Source organism: Mytilus trossulus, chromosome 1 (genome assembly GCF_036588685.1).
Source record: "Mytilus trossulus isolate FHL-02 chromosome 1, PNRI_Mtr1.1.1.hap1, whole genome shotgun sequence".
NCBI classification, from domain to species: Eukaryota; Metazoa; Mollusca; class Bivalvia; order Mytilida; family Mytilidae; genus Mytilus; species Mytilus trossulus.
The window spans coordinates 24,429,535-24,450,683 of record NC_086373.1 but is presented as its reverse complement, the minus strand read 5'-3'; the positions used below and the strand labels follow the sequence as shown (position 1 = coordinate 24,450,683).

The window sequence follows — 21,149 nt, the reverse complement described above, 5'->3', positions numbered from 1 at the left end:
CCACTCTCAGTTTTATTCCTAGATTATAAGTGTAGTCTTCACTTATACAAATTATACCTCTCACTGCAGTATAGTTTATTAGCATTGATAGGTTTTATTTAATCAGACTTGATTATAAGACTTCTCCTGTGAAAATGTAAAAAAATAAACGTAAAAGCAGAAGTCAAAGAAAGTAACGTGAATGTGGACGTCAAAGAAAGCAACGTCAACGCGGACGTCAAAGAAAGCAACGTCAACGCGGACGTCAAAGAAAGCAACGTAAAAGAGGACGTCAAAGAAAGCAACTTTAACGCGGACGTCAAAGAACGCAACGTAACAGCGGACGTCAAAGAAAGCAACGTAAATACGGACGTCAAAGAAAGCAACTGTAAATGCGGACGTCAAAGAAAGCAACCTTGACTGTGGACGTCAAAAGAAAGCAACGTCAACGCGGACGTCAAAGAAAGCAACATTAAAGCGGACGTCAAAGAAAGCAACATGACAGTGGACGTCAATGAAAGCAACATTAAACTTTAAAGTGGACGTCAAAGATAGCAAAGAGACAGCAGACGTTTATGAGAACACTTACTGGGCGTTGATCAGGAATGCGATATTCCGGCCTTAAACATTTCAGGATTATGTCATGGCACCTAAATAATAGTGTCAGAGCACAATAATGTGTCATGGAATGCCTGTATCGATACAAAAGAATTTCAGAAAAGAGTTTAATCAAGGTTATAATATGAAATGACGTAGATTAAAAAATGCATGCCAGGCACATAAGTAAGGTAGGGGTATTGAAATCAATATTTATTCCAACAGGAACAATGACATTGTTTAGAGCAAAGTGTCCACTAGAACTTCAGTAAGGCGGAACAAATACTAGACTGGTACTAGTATATGTTGACTGGACGCTGAAAACAATATTGTATCATGAAAGAAATTAAACTTTATAGTTGACTAAGCGGTATGGGCTTTGTCCATTGTTGAAGGCCGTACGGTGACCTTTTGTTGTTATTTTCTGTGTCATTTTGGTCTCTTGTGGAGAGCTGTCTCCCTTCCAAACATACCACATCTTCTTTTTTTATTAACAACTTCTTCTTCAACGACTTCGACTGTATCATATACTGTAGATAGCAAGTTTGAGACGCATTACAAATTCGACAAGTATATTGATGAGTAACGGACTTCTTGTTTAGTTGATATTTTGAAATATTTAATGGCAATATTGATTGATTGATTATTTTGGTGTTTGATGCCTCTTTTGCTATTTCGTGGCGGTCCGTTTTTATTAGAGGAGATAACGAGGAAAACTGGCAATCCTAGTCAATTACGATTGGAGTCGTAGGTACGCACCTGCCAAGTGCAGACTGAGAGAAACATCCTTAGTGTTGACATACTACTGAGTGATTGGACAGTACTGAGATAAACTTCTTTAGTCCATTCAACTAGAGACCCCTAATGATAATAAATATACTAGAGCCTCATCGTACATTTTAATGTATTATATTATGTTTTCAAATACTATAAATCATCCTTGAAAATAAACACTGAGTTACACGATATCATGATATACAGTGTTAAAAATGTCCGTCTTGAAAGTTAAGACACTGTGACGGTCAACGTATTCGTGGTGGTGATCAATTAGTTATTTTTCCATGACCTTCAAGTGTTACTGCAAGCTATCCTAAAATTAACTTGGATGGACTTCTGAAGTTCAGAGGTTATTAGTTGCAACATGATAGATAATTAAACTAGAATATAAAAAAGGGAACACATGTGATCACATGTATGTAACATCAATGTGAAAGTGTCATTCCGTACAAGGTAAAGATTGTTTCACTTTCCGGAACCGACCTGGTGTTTACGCGTTCTTTCGTATCCTTGCACAAAGACCGTACTGTAGCGATCGGCTGCAGCTGCAAGGTGCGTACTAATCATCCAAGAATTGCATTTATTTTGTAAGTTTACAGGTATCTAACTAACCTAAATAATTTAAGGTTTCAACCAAACGAAATCTACAATATAATGTCAAAGTCTAACATGACTATACACACATATAAAGTACACAAAATGTGGTTAGAGGCCTAGCTAGGGTCACCAAGAACTAGTCACTGAATGCACATATGCCATGTGCAATGGGTGAAAGAAGTGCATCGTTACATGCAGTGTTCAAGTCGAACCTGTTGCATTTTTTAAGTAGAAATGTAATGAAAAAAACTCACCAAAAGTCCATGCCATCATTGCCAAATGCAGTCATTGACAAATACACATGTACATGTCTGAAGGATTTTTTTAGTCTGGATAGTGTGGCCGGATAGGGTTTACACATGTTTTCCTGCTGACTGCTTACTTGTTAGATAGCATTTTAACAGACAATCCAACATGTCAGTCTTTTACTAAACAGGTTAAACAGTTTAAAAACACCTAATTATTTTTTGTTATCATGATTATTGTCCTGTATGTCCTGAATGTGCATGTAATATTTGCCACTGATCATGAAATAACCTTTTATCACTTCTTATTTTATTATAAGAATTAAAAAAGATAGACACATTTTGTTTACTGGTTTTTTTATCAGTTGTTCTTTACAAAAAAAATCTGTTTAGTTAGACTAACATGTGACAGTAAAGCAACAAACAGGAACCCCTTACACTATAGCATACATAAAATTCTGGATGGGATTTTCAGAATACAGAATATTGGGCTATAAATAAGCAATTGGGAAAAATAACCCAAACACCTGTGTTATAGTAGTCTCAGCTCTGATGTAAAATATTAATTCTGTATTCTATCAATTTTTCCAAATCAAAGAATGTAAAATCATTTCAAGTTTCAAAGCATAAAAGGTTGTATAAAACTTCTTGAAAAATGAAGGAAATTTCCTCAAACAATTCCATCATAACATGTGTACTACAACTTTAAGATGTACATGTTTGTGTGATGTTTGAGGAATTTGAGTTAGAAATTGATGAATAAAAAAATTGGTACATGTATCTATTTTTGTATTCTTTGCTGGATAATATAGCAAGTATTGAAAAAGATGGTTAGAAACTGTGTACAGTTCTATAAGTGCAGGTGCACAACTTCAACATGTGTACAATCCTTCTGTGAGTTCTGAGAAGATCAAGATAAGTTGATTCCTCTAATCCTCTTTGATAAATTTTGATAAAGTCTGGAGCAATCAGAAAATAATCTTCAAGCAATTCTATTATGAGTTAATAACAGTTAAACAATTTCAATATATGTGTAATATTCTTGTGAAGTTTTAGAGATATGGGTGGACAACTGATTGTGCATTACTTTCCCCACCTGTCTGACCAAATGCTACTTTGTCATCGCCATATTAAAGTCTAAAACTGGTTTGGTTTTGGACTTAAAAGTTATTCTGTAGAATCAAGAATACAGTTATATGTCTTTAATTAAATTTGTATTCTGAAAATGGTGTTCCAATGATATTTTATAAAAAAAAACACATTTATATGTAATTAGCCATTACATGGACATGGATTAGACCATGTGCAGGTATAAATTCTGCATTTATATATATTGCCAGTCTGCACCAAAACTTTTTCAACTACTAGTCTGAAGATCAATATTCTGGCATTTTTCTGATTGATCCAAACAAAGTGTTGCAAAAACTCACTAGTCTGGGGCATCTAGTTATTGTGCGTATTGTTATGCGTTTACTTTTCTACATTGGCTAGAGGTATAGGGGGAGGGTTGAGATATCATAAACATGTTTAACCCCGCCGCAAACTGAAAACAGCAATAATGTTCAGCAAAGTAAGATCTACAAATGAGACAACATCACCAAAATTGTCAGTTGACCCCCCTTATAGTCGATTTTTAACAATTTCCATAAATTTTGTAAATTTTTGTAATTTTTTTACAAAATATTTTCCACTGTAACTACTGTCAACATGACTGTGCCAAGTTTATTTTAAATAGGGAAATTTGTAAGCAGCAAGAATGTTCAGTAAATTAAATTCTACAAACACATCACCATCACCAAAACACAATTTTGTCATGAATCCATCTAATATTTACAGAGACCAAGGTGAGCAATACAGGCTCTTTAGAGCCTCTAGTTTCAAAGAGTATTGGCTCTTGGAAATATAAAATATATAGAAAATGGCCATGTTAGAGCTCTCAGAGGTACAATTCTTACCAGCTTATTTAAAACATTTACTCTAGGTTAATATCAGCAATATCTTGGACAATTTTGTATATTGGCATACTATCAACTTTTTTAAATGAGTTATGCCCCTTAGAAATGAAAAAAATATGTGCAACAAGGGGGATATACATTGTAATTCTGTTATTTTATATTATATTCAGATGAAACATTTCACTAATATCTCTATGTCAATAGATTATTATTATACATGTACTTTTTTAGAATTAACCCTTTGAAAACATTTTTTCTGGAAACAACTGGGGTTATTTGTGCTATACTTGGCTTGAGACATATTTTACCTGGTTCATTCTTTTGTCATCTGACAAAAAAAATGTCGAAGATCAATCAAAATGTCTGCTTTTGATTTAAAAAATTGTTTTAAAAAAAAAGGAAATTCCTTTGATTTGTATTTCCAAACATGTACATGTATGATCCAAATGTTTATAAAATGATTGATGTGCTTAGCCAATGTGAATTTAATCCAATTCAGCTTACAATATTTAGGATATAAACATCATTCAGCTAAGCAAGCATCTATTCAGGTTTATGGACATTATCTAGTTTTTTAGCTCACCTGGCCCGAAGGGCCAAGTGAGCTTTTCTCATCACTTTGCGTCCGGCGTCCGTCGTCGTCGTCCGTCGTCGTCGTCGTCCTGCGTCCGGCGTTAACTTTTACAAAAATCTTCTCCTCTGAAACTACTGGGCCAAATTAAACCAAACTTGGCCACAATCATCATTGGGGTATCTAGTTTAAAAATTGTGTCCGGTGACCCGGTCAACCAACCAAGATGGCCGCCATGGCTAAAAATAGAACATAGGGGTAAAATGCAGTTTTTGGCTTATAACTCAAAAACCAAAGCATTTAGAGCAATTCTGACATGGGGTAAAATTGTTTATAAGGTCAAGATCTATCTGCTCTGAAAATTTTAGATGAATCGAACAACCTGTTGTTGGGTTGCTACCCCTAAATTGGTAATTTTAAGGAAATTTTGCTGTTTTTGGTTATTATCTTGAATAATATTATAGATAGAGATAAACTGTAAACAGCAATAATGTTCAGCAAAATAAGATTTACAAATAAGTCAACATGACCGAAATGGTCAAATGACCCCTTTAGGAGTTATTGCCCTTTATAGTCAATTTTTAACCATTTTTCGTAAATCTGATTAATCTTTTACAAAAATCTTCTCCTCTGAAACTACTGGGCCAAATTTAACCAAACTTGGCCACAATCATCATTGGGGTATCTAGTTTAAAAATTGTGTCCGTTGACCCGTCAAACCAACCAAGATGGCGACCATGGCTAAAAATAGAACATGGGGTAAAATGCAGTTTTTGGCTTTTAACTCAAAAACAAAAGCATTAAGAGCAAAACTGGCATGGGGTTAAATTGTTTATCATGTCAAGATCTATCTGCCCTGAAAATTTCAGACAAATTGATAGTCAATTTTTAACAATTTTCATAAAATTTGTAAATTTTTACTAACACTTTCAACTGAAACTACTGGGCCAATCATTATAGATGGTGATATATGTACGAGCAAGAATGTTCAGTAAAGTTAGATCTACAAGCACATCACCATCACCAAAACACAATTTTGTCACGAATCCATCTGTGTCCTTTGTTGAATATTCACATATACCAAGGTGAGCGACACAGGCTCTTTAGAGCCTCTAGTTTTTTATATAACTGGATGTCATAGCATGGTCACATGAATGGTTTGACTTGTCCAGTCCAGGCCACTTATCCTTTGTAAAGAAACCAGGAAGGCAGGGTTTTTTTGTTTGTTTTTTTTAACTGAAAGTCATAGCATGGTCACATGAATGATTTGACTTGTCCAATCCAGGCCACTTATCCTTTGTAAAGAAACCAGGAAGGCAGTTTTTTTTGTTTTTTTTTAACTGGATGTCATAGCATGGTCACATGAATGGTTTGACTTGTCCAGTCCAGGCCTGACTTATCCTTTGTAAAGAAACCAGGAAGGCAGGTTTTTTTTTAACTGGATGTCATAGCATGGTCACATGAATGGTTTGACTTGTCCAGTCCAGGCCTCTTATCAGTTGTGTGTGCTCAGTTTGAGTGTATTTATTTAGATTATGGGGAGGGGAAACAAACATATTTTAATTTTGGCCTAAACAACATGAACAATATATTACTTTTGAAGAGGATCATTCAAAGTTTCAGACCAATATTGATATCAAATTCATTAGATCTCTATTATTTTTAAATTGACTGAAATTTCGTATTCATTGGATGGAAGCATTTCAATATTTACTATTAAAGGTTGGTTGGATAATGTTGTTAAGATGCTGTTTTAACATGCTAAAGGTCAAGGTCCTAGTATTGTAAAAAGCACTGCAACTTATTTAGATTGTTTGAAGCATTTATAAATAAGGTGTTTAACCAAACTCCGGTTAAGAATACTTTATTGGAAGGGTTCACTTAACATGGAAATGTGATACTGCACAAGAGCATGATGTCGTATGGATACTCAACCTCTTGGATATTTATGTTTGTCTCATGCCAACACAGTGGAACATAGAAGATAGAAATACATGAGACCCTTCAGTCCCATTGTGTGTCCATATGTTTAATAGTCTATCTGCCACAAGTTTTGTTCCTGGATGAATATACATGTTTATTCCAAATTGGTATTATTTTAGTAGGTTTCTCTATATGAATTGGATTTGGAATAAAAAAGCATATTCACCTGAGAAAGTGTTATTCACCGCGCTAAACGTCACACGCTTTTACATGCAACGTTATGGTAAAATATTTCATGTAAAATTTGTTTTGGTAGATATGTTTGTCATTAAATACATTTTCTTCTCTCGGAATATGGAATAAAACAATTACTGTCTTTTGTTTCGGCAAATATGGGGTTTAATTGACTTTTGAAAAACTGATATTCACTTCGACCGTCGGCCTCAGTGAATATCAGTTCTCAAAAGTCAATAAAACCGCATATTTACCTCATCGAAAGACAGTAATTGTATATTATTCCATATTGATAAAATATTAGTAGGTTTTTCTATATGAATGGGATTTTGAATAAATAAGCATATTCACCTGCGGAAAAAGGATATTCACCGTGCAAAACGTCGCGTGCTTTTACGTGGATAATTTTGGTAAAAAAACGTTTGATGTACAATTGGTTTTGGTAAATATTTTCCATTAGAATAATTTCTCTTGGAGTATGGAATAAAACATTTACTGTCTTTTGTTTCGGTAAATATGTGGTTTTATTGACTTTTGAAAAACTGATATTCACTTCGGCCGTTGGCCTCAGTGAATATCAGTTTTTCAAAAGTCAATAAAACCACACATTTACCCCACCAAAAGACAGTAATTGTATAATATTTACCAATGTTTTGAAATTTGAACAAAAGTCCTTGACCATGAAATATTATATACATGTACTAGTAGGTATATTTGATATTGATTTTTTTGCCATGGTATGAAGACATAATCTTTTCTCCGTGTTGAAGACCCATTGGTGGTTTCGGCTGTTTTCTGCTCTTTGGTCTGGTTGATGTCTCTTTGACACATTCCCCATTTCCATTCTCAATTGTATGTACCTTTTGAAGAGTTATGCTCCTAATTGACCATTAGATATTATAAAAAAAGAAGATGTGGTAGGATTGCCAATGAGACAACTGTCCACAAGAGTTCGTTTTCTTCAGTTTATGCAGGATTATGATATCATGCCTTTATAGCTTAGCCAAATCATTTGAAACTTTTAAGGTTCCATGAATCATACAATAATTAATTTCAGATCAAAATCGATTACGACGATCAAGACATTTATTAGTAGAGTAACATTAAAATTTCGATTTCTGTTTTGATTTTACATAAAAACTAGTACTTGGCAACTATTTTTCAGCAGTTATGCCAACTAAAAATATAGAAATTATAGTGTTTTGGGATTGTTGCCCATGTCAGATAAAATATATACATCAGTTTGTGTCATTGGAATCCTGACTTCTTTTATTATTTCTGTGTGCAAGACTTTAAAAATTATGTTTTTTTTTTCATTTGATTTTATCATGATATATCTTTTTAAATTGATAAGTAACATAAAACAGTCTATTAAAGACAAGAGCTTAGAGCTTGTTTGATTCTTCTGAAAAATCTTAAAACAGCTGATCTTGTCATAAACTTGAACTATTCAGACTTAGTATGTCTCTTTATAGGCCATGTACATGTCAGATGTAGGCCAACCTTTCAGTACTTCAAAAGAAATTGGGTCACTTTTATTTTTCTTGGTAAAAACATAAAGATACATTGAAAATATTATTGTTACAATAAATCATATTAAACTGGTTTATACTAATTTATTAAAGTTTTGAATGGTTCATGTTTAGAAAATGAAGGAAAATTGTGAATCTCAATATAGACCTACATTAGACCAGACAGAAAAATAAGCTTAAGTTATGAAAAGTATATTACGAAAAAAATATTTCAATTTTATTCTTGGGTTTATTTCTAAAATGAATTCTATATCTGCTGATCTATCTGGTTACATTGGAAGATATAACGTCAATACCACCATGATCAGACTTCCAGCTACAGTGCATCATGACCTAGAATAGATTTTTCTTTGTCATTAAACAGCTGATCAATAACGTCCACGGTTTTCAGACCCACACAATTATGTATTCCACTTTTCTGTGATGTCTCAATACAGTTAAGGTAAAATATTCAATATTCTCTAGTTTTTGCATTGTTTTTTTTTAATGTAATTTATGAGTTTGTTGGTCTTTTTTGTTGTTGTAAAGATGTAGGAAGATGAGAGATGAAAATCAATATCATGGTAGAGAATAGATGAACAATAACATTGCAAATAAGCTTTGAACTAATCTGTTCTATTTTTATCCTTTTTAGTTTCCATATGATTTGGTTGAGATTAAAATTTTAATTCTATTTGAAGTGTGTTTTGAATGAGTTTTTATTTGTCATCATTTGGATTGTTTTGATTAAAGTTATGAATGAATAACCATGATAACAATAGCATACAGGGATAAAATGACGCTGCAGGTCAGCTTGACCACTGGCCATTGTTGCTGTAAGTTAGGGTTTTTATATTTGTTTATTTCAAACGGAAAAGATATGTTTTGGTAGAAAGACAAATATAAAAGTTGTCAAATAGTGACAATAATTATATGTAAATAAATTTGAAAAAATATTTGAAATTTAAGATGAACTGTTTCTTGTTAAAGCAAGACATTTTATTTTATTTTTATATTGGTCATGCACGAACTTCTCCTCCCAGAAATGATTGAAAGTGAAGTGAAAAGAATAGGAAGTTCTACATATTAATAATGAATGGGAATGTTCTTTTGAAAAAATAATAATTGTCATATTGGCCTAGTTGTACTTAACTTGTAGTATATATATACAAACAGCTAGGTGAAAAAATGTGAACATCATTCATCTATGCCATTATTCTTAGTATATATATGTTTTTTTTTAACACTATATTCTTTTAATGTTTTGCACTACCATGTGTACAATCATTTTACAATTTGTCATTTGTCTCTATAACTTACTTGCTTGCTCAGCAGTGCAACTAATGCAAAACTACACCTACTTTTTATTGAATTATTAGAATCGAGTGGGAAGACCAATTTAATGTATTAGAATTTAATATTAACTGACTTGAATGTGGGTTATATCATATATGACAAACATTTATATTGCACACGAATAAATGCACATTGTATAAATTTTATATTCTCAAGGAATGCAAAATTTGTCTTTGGATACTTCTAGTAAGTATACTTATGATATATAAGTTGCCCAATTAATCAGCGGTCATTGAAAAAGTTGTACCTTGTATCAGTGGCGAATCTAGAAATTTTCATAAGTTTGGGCCCACTGACTGCCTTAGAGGAGGCCCGCTTTTTTTCCAGAAAAGGGAGGTCTAGGGTCCCCTGCCTCTCTCTACCATCTGGCTAATGGGTATATCCTGTAGCCTTTCTGATGTCATCAGCAAGACAGCTGTTCGAAATTCACCAACACTCTGAACCTTGACAGAAATATACAATGATAAGATGTAAATGATATTAATTTGTTTGTCTATTTATACTCTCTGAATGATGTCACTTCTTTTCATGAAAATTAAAAAAACAATGGATGACCAACAAAACAGGAGGCAGTGAGATTATTTTTGTTTATAGATTCATTATTATTCATTGGATACCAGTTTTTGTGGGTACAAATGATCCACAAATTTAAATGTTCAGCAAATTACAAATTTTCTATCAGGGTGTATACAGACTTTGGCAACACCACGAAATTACATATCCACGAAAAGGCAAGTTTTCTGCAATCCACAAAAATTGGTATCCTCGAAAATAGATGAATCCACAGTTGATGAATGACAGAATTAGTGGCTGGTGGATTAGTTGTGTCTGTAATGATCTCATAGCCTATCATAAACATCACAAAGCCAGCTTTTTGAGTCTTTAAATACTTTGGTCTCATCAATCTGGACCTATACAGAAATGTACAATGATGAGATCTTCTCAAGTTGGTAGTCTATTTCTGTCTGAAGGCTGAATGTTAACACTAATGAAGTCCACTTCAGTTCAGTCTGTAGACAGTAACAGTAACAATGGGCGACTAACATACAAACAGATAGCATTGAGCTTATATTTGTCAGAAAAACCAAGAGATAGTGTTCCTTTTACAATTCCATCAAAAGTCTATTTGAAAGTAGATTTTAAATGGTGTTTTTGTAAATACGGTTATTACAGTGTATTAGAGTAAGACCGTTGGTTTTACCGTTTGAATGGTTTTACACTAGTAATTTTGGGGCCCTTTATAGCTTGTTGTTAGGTGTGAGCCAAGGCTCCGTGTTGAAGGCCGTACATTGACCTATAATGGTTTACTTTTTTTTAAATTGTTATTTGAACGGAGAGTTGTCTCATTGGCACTCACACCACATCTTCCTATATCTATTACCGAGGGCAGGATACAGGCGAGAGGCTGCAAACAGTGCAATAACTTATGAGCCATTTAACCAATGGGTTTCAAAGTTAGATTTGTTGTTTCTCAGATGACAAAGCGGAGATCAGTTATAATATTGACTTTACTTTAACTGTTTAGCATTTTTAGGAGTAATGGTTTTGAAAATATAATATTGGAAAATGACACTCCAACTAGGTTTTGAAAATTTTATTATGTTGCTATATATAGCTATTGTTGACAAAACAGCAGTCAACTATGATATAGACGATTTTTAATTTTACTATTGAGAAGTTTTGGTTTCTTGTGTAATGATAGATTGCAAAATGACACTTTTATGTACTTATGTTGTTTCTGTTCAGTCAATACTTTTCAAATTTCAATATGTTGTAAAACTGTAACAAAATGGAGATCAAGTGAAATATTAATGACATGGCAGATCAAAATACTGTAAAAGTGCATACAAAAAACCAGGGTTAATGTCAATTTGACAGCTCATGTCATCTTTTTTCTTAAAGTAGGCTTTTATTTCCAACCTTTTTTAAACTTCTACACCACTGTAAAAAAAATGAAATAAGGTACACTTCTTATAAAAAGGGTGTTATGGTTTTGAAGCACAGGCACTTGTCTCAGAAATTTTTTTTTCCTATATACCTTATTTGTAATAATAAGGTATATATAGGAATTTTTTTTCTGAGACAAGTGCCTGTGTTTTGAAGGTACAATAAGACATGTAATATTGTTTAATGTACTTTCAGTTATTGTGAGACATTAATCATGTAAGTTGTAAAATTTGAAATTTCTGTTTCATTATGTAATATTGTTTTTGTTGTTGTTTTTTTTGTAATACATATATGCAATAAAACGTTAGCTTCAAATGAGATATTTGACAGTTGGCCAAGTGCAGATTTGAAAAACTTACACAAACATGTAATTAAAGCTAAACAAAACAAAACAATTCCTTTATGTTAGGCCAAAGAAAAAGATAGTTTGTTTTGATATAGTATAGATTTTTTTTTAGAGCAGACAGATTTTCATTTTATGTAAAGATGGTTACAGTCAGTATTTTTGAAACAACTGATTTTGAAGTGTTAACTTGGGTCAGATTTAAAAGAAATTTTTGTAAAAATATATGGAAGTACATAAGGAAATAAAACTATAAACATTTGTGTTGCTTCATAATGATTGCTGAAGTTTAAATTGTTAAAGATCCAGTGGCAAATATTATATTTCAAACATATTGTGGACGAGAACATGTGAACATCAAATAGTATGATCTGAAATGAAGGTTCATCAGTTTAAGAAAGGGAGGTCAATTTTGACTCAATAGAAAACATGTCCTTACATTGTCTCTTGTGAATGTTTTAAAGAGTTGCTCTGCCAGCCTCTGGTTTATTAACCATGTGGATAGTAAGAAAATGTATAAGGAGGATCCTATAGGCTTCTGATGTTTACTTGATCAATTTATTTTTTTTAACTGTAAGAAGTAAAAGTTTCCCCAGAGGGTAAAAAAATAGCTTCTGAAACCAAATGGTCAAAAATGATTTAGTAAACAGTTATATGAATAATTTGTTAACATGTTAGATATATTATTATTCAATTTATTCATTATTGAACTGCAGAATTTTAGATAAGTATATAATATTAGACCACTGTATCTCTTGTTCTGCAGTTGAACTAGTACATGTATTAGTACATGTAATGGAATGAATAATAAAATTGAGAATGGAAATAGAAATGTGCCAAAAAGACATCAACCTGACCAAAGCAGAAAACAGCACAAAGCCAACTTCAACACACCAACACAGCAAGAATTTAAATGAAATATATTTAATAAGTAAATGAAAGAACACTTCATTTGATATTTATGTTTATGATGAAAAATCATTTATATTCTAGGTTTAACATTTTTTCACCCCATGTGACTTTTTGCATACAATTATTTAAACTATATTCTTATTGTAGTTAATGTGAAGAAATTTTAACTGAAAAAAATGAAAATGACTAGATTTAACTTATTTTGGCTGGATTCCATGCTATAAGAGTCCATGACCTTGTTAAAATCTTTCTATTTTCAACTACCATGTTTTTCTATGCATGTACTTTTAAAGTTATATTAAATTTTCTTTTTCTTTTTGTAGACAAATAAAGATATGAAGAGACAGTATCACCTCTGAGGTGACTTGCCATGTCACAGAGACCAAAAAGGAAAACTGCTATGATGACTGCTGAGGTTGTGCCTGGTCCGTCAAGTGCGATCGAGAGAAGTATAAAGGAGGCTACTACATCACTTGAAATGGAAGAGAAGGAGGACGCAAGTCCAGACAAAAAGATAAAATTATCAGCAGAAGAGGACTCAAATGAAGAGAAAAAACAAGAAGAAATCCAAGCATACATGGATGAGACTTTCGATATAAGACGTTCTTTTATTACCGTAGAAATGCCCTCTGCATTAGCAGTGAAGCAGACTTATCCACAGTTGTTTACAGGAAGACAAATGTTGGCAGAGTTTCAGCGGATTACAAATCTCGATATTGATCATTTGATTCAGGAGTACTGTGTAAAATATGCTAACAATATTATTGGTATTTCAAAGTATATTCATGGAGCAAGTATCATTCTCCGTCAAGCTGACGAAATTAAACAGCAAAACGCAGCATTGAAACAATACTGGGACATGGTTACGGCTTTATCACTTATTCCTATGCTTTTGAAAGAAAATTTTGTTGAAATGGTGGTTGAAATCACTGATGATCAACAAGTTAATCCAAAAGGAAAAATCGTCCCTATTCTAATATCTAAGGGTACCATTTTTAGAAGTGATGAATTTTTCCTAGTCATTGAAGAAGAAATCGTCCAAGAATTTGAAGAATTCACAATAGCTTTTGCTACTTTGTTTGCAGCATACTGGGTTTTCAACATGCAGTACCCTAAAACATTGAACAATGCCTATAATTTTATTCAAAAGGCAATCATACACCTGAAGGATGGAACACCAATACCTCCACCTTGTAAACAACTAGTTCAAAGGTTGCAAAAAATGGAAGCAGCAGAAAGTGTAAAGCAAAAGAAAAAGTGAATCAAGTGAAATCCTCTGTAAATTGTGCCATATATAGTATGCTTTTTGTCTACGACATCATGAAGAATCTCAAAATCAAAAGGCTTGACTAGAATATCTTACAAATAGTATTTTCAAGAAAGAAATTAACAATATTACTCAAATCATATAATTTTGTTTAGCAGTATAATTGACAAAACTTTACTACTGATTTTTAAAAGATTCATTTTTTGTTCTGTATCTGCATGTTTAAAGAGAAATAATGTCTGATTCAGTGCTTTGTTTTTTTTAACCAAGTTGCATAAACATAAAGGGAGATAATGTAACAATTATCTCCCTTAGGTAAGGGGGCTTGTTAAATGACAAAATGAGGTTTTGTATCTTACAGTTGAATATGTGCACAACAAGTTTGTAAGTATTTTGACCAATATATTATCAGTGTTTGATAAAACTTTCATGTTTTTTTTATAATTTTCTTCATATCCATTTTTCTCTATATTCATTCATTATCATGATTATAATCACCATGATTCCTGAAAAGGTTGAATTGTGTTTTAATGGAAATTTTTGTCATCACACAATATTTACAGCTTCCTACACACTAGAGAGAATTAACCATTTGTGTTGCATACATGTATCACTTCTCGAAAATTTGATATACCTTGATTTTATAAAGGTGTCATTTTTTTTGGAAAGTATTATATTTTGTGTTATCATGCTGTTGTGAATGTGATTGTAAGTAAAAATGTCAGTTTAATTTTTATTCAGGCATGACAGGCTGTATAGTCAATGAGAGTTATTGCCCTTACTTGGCTTTTTTGTCCTCTTTCATTGATATCAAAGATCCATTTTAAATAGACTTAAATATTTTAAAAAAATGTTGATACTTAAATTTTTAAACATTCATTTCACCTAAAATTGGAACCTTTACTGTAAATTTTACAATCAGAAAACAAGGGTATCTATTGGGACCATATATGGTCCTTGAAGATCTCTAAAAGTGAAGAAATGGCTGTTTGTGTTAACATGGTTATAAATAGAAATTTTCAGAAATTAAATTAAGAAAAGTTCTGAGCAATTAGCTGGTTTTGATTTGAGTTTCATTCCTGTTTAGAACAGTTTTCAGCACCCCCATAACAGTATCTGATAAATTTGTTTGATGTTTTTTTTAAATAATATATATCTAGGGGAAAACAGAAAAAAGGTGAAATGGGCTTTTACAGGCTTCATGGAGCCTCCAGTTTACTTTGACATCAGATTTTTTTTTTTACACTGACTATGGTACTGGAAACTTTGATAGTATTGTTATTTTATAGAAAAAAATAGTCACACAGATAGTTATTTTGCTTTGTGATTTTGTTTAAGAATATACCATACTCTTCTCTTTGTTGCTATATTGATTACTGTTGTGATAAATGACTGAAACTTCATGTGGCTCTAAAACAGATATGATGGTTACAATATGATTTTTATTCACTTTCCCAATAACATCATTACATCCATTTTATAGTTGCAGACAAATGCGAAACAGGGGTTAAAAGGACTGAAATAAGGTCATTTGACATACATGTACATGTCATAAGGCAGGTTTTGGGAAATAAATAATTTCCTCTCTATACCTTTACAATAAAGCCCACCTTCAATCAAACAGGCCCTGTCAAGTGACCTACACATAGATCAAGTGCACCCTTAACCTTTTTATTACTGTGGATTCATTTATTTTCATGGTTTGAGGAAAACTTGAATATTCGTTGATATTTAATTTCATGGTTTTGACACAGTATGCATATATGTATTCCTTTAGAAAATTTGCAATTCGTTGAATATTTAAATTTGTGGTTTCCCACTTCCCATGAAATCCACGACATTGGTATCCAACGAATAATAATGAATCCACAGTATACTAAAGGATTGAGCTTGAATATCCCTATTTATAACAGTAACTTGATTTGTTATATACAACCTTTGTTAGTATGAGAGATGATAACATAAATAGTATGAACTATATTTGTTGCAGAGGTGTAGTAACTCCACTTTACTACTGTGGATTCCTTAATATTCGTTGGATACCAGTTTTCGTGTTTTCGTGGGTACAGGTAAACCACTAACTAAACTGTTCAACGAATAACAAATTTTGTATCAGGTTGATGCAGACTTTGGTAAAACCATGAAATCAAGTATCAGCGAAAAGACAAGTTTTCTGCATTCCTCGAAAATTGGTACCCACGAAAAATAAATGAATCCACAGTACATACATAAGCTATGCTGGATAGAAATTTATCTTATGCAAATAAATATCAATACATCTGTCAACCTTTAATAGGTTGAAAAAAAAATCTCATTGGAAAGTTTATCTGTTATACGAAAATCTACAAAACAGACCAAATTTATCTTATATTTTATATATGAAGGTCCCAAAATGAACCAGTCTTGTATACGTAATGGGGCACTTGCATGAGGTTGATGTCTCCAATGCAGCTTGCATGTTAAGAGCATACTCCTTATATTTACATAATATTTCAAAACAATAATTACCTTTTCATGTCTTCTATGTTAAATAAGTTCTCTTAATTGCATAGGTCAATTCAATAATTGATAATGTTGTATTTGAGGGAAACAATACAGCTATTTTTGTTATTTAACAAATAAGTAAGAGGGACATCAGAACATCCCAATTAGTGTTTTTATAGGTGTCATAAGTATTTTGTTTTTTGTAACAATAGTGTGTCCTAACATCATTTGGATCTACATCAAAGATTCTTCATAAGTATCTCAAGTGTGTGTGTTTTTAGCAATTTTGGTCAGGATATACATAAAAATATTGGCTAAAATACAAAAAAGAAGGATTTTTTTTGGGTACATGTATATGAATATATTTGTTAATTGCTTAATTTTCTCTGGGATTTTGCCTATGCAATTAAGAGGAATTCACTGAAGTTAAAAGTGATGTGTACATTTTAATCATGTCAACTTACTGCCAAAATTGTTTCACCATTTGATAAGAAAAGAAAATATTTTTGAATTTCCAACCTTAACAATATTGCTTTGGACTCTTGTTTATTTTTAGTTGTGAAACTTTCTATTTCAAGAGGTTTATACATACTGTACAAAGATAAGTATATACATACTAATGTAATATTTGGAATTTGTTATTGTTTGTTAAGAAATTGTATTAGTTTTTAGGTTGTATTATATATTGACAGGTAGTCTGTAACTTGTTGTCTCACTTTTATTTTTTTTAAACCAAAGATTTAAATTTTTAATATAGATTTGTTTTCAATGAATTCGTCTTTTGTGGGTCTATTTGTCTTGTTACACATGTAAGGTTTTCAAAATGACAAAATTACTGTAAAAGTTCATAAAGAAGATATTTAACATTTCAGGTGAAATTTCTGTCTACTTAAAAAAAAAAAAATTTATATTATTTCTGGTTTATCACTTTCCTGGGAAATGTCTTACTCTTATGTGGTCCTTCTTCATTGTATGTAGATTATTGTTTCAGTTGAATTGAGCATTCTAATTCCAACATCCAGGGATATTTATTTTTATGTTTTAGTCATTTGCTTTTCACATTTTTGTGAATTACTCATTGTCTTAGATACATAATATATGCTTGTAATAATATCGCTTTCAAAATTTCATGAACAAATAGTACAATATATATTAAAATGACATTTTGTCTGTTCTAGTGACAAAATATGTGTAACTTTGAAATCCCGAGATTTTTTTTATCTTATGTTATTTATCGTATACAATGTAACTTTGAAGAATTATGTTTTTGTTTATAAAACATCATCTTCAACCTAGTCCATTTATTGTTTGGTTGCAAACTCAACAATTTTCATTGCTCCTACTGTCCTACACCCATTACATTTCTTATATGATGAACTTTTGGTATTATTCATTTAAGTCATTACTATATAATCAAAGCAATCATCAGTCAGGATGTAAAAAATTACTTGATTTTCATAGTTGTACGGATTAGCTTTTGCTATATTTTTAAGTTTTTGCTGTAGTCACAATTAATTTAAAATCAACCTACTAGTAACCCACAACAAAACCACTGTCCTATATTTTTAGATTAAGAGTTGATTTTATATCATTTTATATAGTTTAAGCTTATGTTTTTTTTTATGGGTTTTCCATCTTTGGCTGTTTTCTTGTGCATTCAAATGGTATCTGTTAATCATGATTATGTGGTCTTTCTTGTACATTGGTATGAAATCATACTCTGGCTGAAAAACTAATAAATCAGCAGCTTGTATGCTAGCTTTGGATAACATATTGCTAACAGTATTGATAATAAACAATTATTTGATGAATGTTATTTTGGTCAATTTTACTTGTACAACTCCAGATTTATAGTTCTGTATATTCCAAAAAAGAAGATAGGCATTATGTCGTTTCATTAGGATGATAAACAGCTACAAAATTCATGAAAAAGTGGTCTTCTTTGTTTACTCCCTGGTCGTGAAGACCTTATGTAAATGATGAAAGGGATTTAAATTCAAGTAGTAATCAATTCATTTAAAACATTCAAAATTAAATGTAAAGTTTTGGTTCAATCAAATACAAATGTGCATTCTTTGAGTTTATGTCATTCGTTTATGCAAATTTATTACAAAAGTGAAGTGGGGGTACCATAAAAGATTGAGTCATCAAATTCATGATGTAAAATACAAATAACCTTGATAGTAATATTAAAGGTTGTCATAAAATTCTCATTTCTGTTATGCCTTGTCCATAGAGCAGGTTTACATAATTTTCTGTTGATTCATATATCCTGTCTTATCTATTCCAAGGATAAACTGTCCTGTTTAAAAAAAAAAAAACTATGTTAATCTATTGATTAAACATAATATTTGTATTTTGTAAACTTATATAACAGTGGAAGGCATTATAAACAGACTTACAATGCAACCATATTGGTCACATTATTTTTACAAATTAGAGTTTTGACCCCCAATTTCACGGTCAACTGAACATAGAAATTGATAGTGCTAGTTAAGCATCCATGTGCTATGTACACATTTTTGTTTATAATACTTTTTATTCTGGCATTGTTTATTATACAATACTCACTATACATGTACAAAAATACTTTCAATAATTTCTAAAAATACAGCATTTTTAACATCAGTATCATTTTGTTTCAAACGCACCCTAGTAAATAAGTGCCTACTGTTGGTGTCATATAAACAATAAAACCATATTTTTATTTGTTTTGTTACTGTATATTAATTAAGTTTTGTACTAAAACTGTACATTGGTGCTATTTTATGACCATATAGTTTAAGTATGTTGTTTATGATTATTTTTATTAATCCATTTTTTTAATCAAATATTTGTTTACGTTTTTACAATCTAATTAAAATGAAATCTCTGTACTTGCTCATTTTTTCCTTGCAGCAACTACTAGGCATAAATAGTGAGCTAGTGTGGAGATATAATTTAAATTTGATTGATGTTTTTATCACTTTGTGTACTTTTTTATTTAAGATGCACAGAAGCATCACTTATAGTTAAAATGACAAACTTTCATGGCAAAATTTAAAAACATAAATGCTGTATATTTTTCAAAAATTGTATAACCATACAACCATAATTATCTGATTTAAATTGTAAAGTTCTGTCTCATTTTATCCCAGTGATCAAGTTAATTCAAAAAAATAAATCCCATGTAACACATGTGTTCTAAATAGCTGAAAAGGGAATACTACTTCCAATTATTGTGCTTCTGATTTTCTTAACAACCTTAAATAGCATAATTAAGGATTTGTATAGTAAGACTTACTATACGAATCCTTGGTATAATTCATTGCTGAATTCACAATTTCAGAATGGAGTGCATTCTGGGAAATTTTCAAAGAAGAGACACCAAAATGTTTTTGAACTCAACACATTTGCATGAAATTATTTTCATTATGGGTTCGAACAAAGTAATTACCCATAATCCTTTATTGAATTGTATGAATATCCAATGTGTTTAATTTTAACAAAATCTTATTTCAGAGATGCTGTTTCAAATATTTTCAAATTAGTTCAAAACCCTTTAATTTTTAATTTTATGCACAATTTACATGTTATTTGTGATAAACCAACTAAAGAGCTATTCAAAAAGACCACATTGAAATCTATAATTTGTTTAAAGCATAGAAATAAATGTCTCTGATTTAAGCTTCTTAATAAATAAACATATTTAAATTCCACCTACAAATCTATAGAAAATTCATTAAAAGGTTAAGTTCAGAAGTAAATACTACTTTAGAAAAAAAATTCATGCATGATTTATCAGTTTCCTGGTGGAATATTTACATCAGTTTCAGTTTTATATAAAATCTACAAAGCCTTCTGTGTTCATATATACTTATTTTTGATTTGAAGAAGAAAGAGATTTTTATCATAGTTTGAATTTCATCCTTATTGTTTCTTGTCAGAGGGCAAAGCAAAGATGCATAATAAAAACCAATGTTATAGTTCAAATATTTTCATTTCATAATGTTTATATGATTTTTGTGTAAATGTTGTCAAAACAATGCCACTTTTTATCTTCCTGACAGATGTTATTTATTTATTTTATCGTTCAAAACTTTCAAACTGAAAAACAGCAATAAAAAACAGTTCCTTTTGGTTATAACCTAATATTTCATTAGATTTTTCTCACTAAAACTTTTGAAAATTCTTTTTTTTTTAAATAATTAAAAGTCCAGCTTTTTCTGGTCTTTTATTTAAATATTTTTTATCTGCTGTCCCCCATACACATTATTGCAATAAATATGCTTACTTATAACAGAAATAAAATATCTCATAAAGATAAGGTTATGTAAACCTTTTCAACTATTATTTTACAATGTCTATTTTTACGTTTACTATGTCACATTGGTGCTTTTGTTCAGTGTTGTTTATTTTTTTTATAATTTGTTGTGTATAAGTTTTAGTTATAGAATAAAGAAGTTGTCAGT

The 21,149-nt window shown here is 31.2% G+C and overlaps 2 protein-coding genes across 4 annotated transcripts in view; one reads left to right on the top strand and one right to left on the bottom strand.

Moving 5' to 3' along the window:
• Nucleotides 1-2,274, bottom strand: part of LOC134719750 (uncharacterized) — a 20,086-nt gene extending 17,812 nt beyond the window's left edge. Inside the window, exon 1 of the mRNA XM_063582720.1 lies at nucleotides 2,205-2,274. The gene's annotated coding sequence lies outside the window, so the exon portion shown is untranslated. The remainder of the gene's footprint in view (nucleotides 1-2,204) is intronic.
• LOC134719772 (uncharacterized) lies at nucleotides 1,837-21,149 on the top strand. 3 transcript variants are annotated; one of them, XM_063582736.1, is made up of 2 exons: nucleotides 1,837-1,940; nucleotides 13,271-21,149. In XM_063582736.1, the coding sequence occupies exon 2, from the start codon at nucleotides 13,318-13,320 to the stop codon at nucleotides 14,206-14,208; it is 891 nt and encodes a 296-aa protein (XP_063438806.1). In that variant the 5' UTR covers nucleotides 1,837-1,940; nucleotides 13,271-13,317; the 3' UTR covers nucleotides 14,209-21,149. The 3 variants fall into 3 exon arrangements, with proteins under 3 accessions (XP_063438806.1, XP_063438815.1, XP_063438819.1); XM_063582745.1 differs by having other exon boundaries at nucleotides 1,863-1,905; XM_063582749.1 differs by lacking the exon at nucleotides 1,837-1,940 and adding an exon at nucleotides 8,780-8,852.

Excerpts from the sequence above, each read along its gene's own strand:
- LOC134719772 (XM_063582736.1), top strand. The coding sequence starts at position 13,318 with ATGTCACAGAGACCAAAAAGGAAAACTGCTATGATGACTGCTGAGGTT.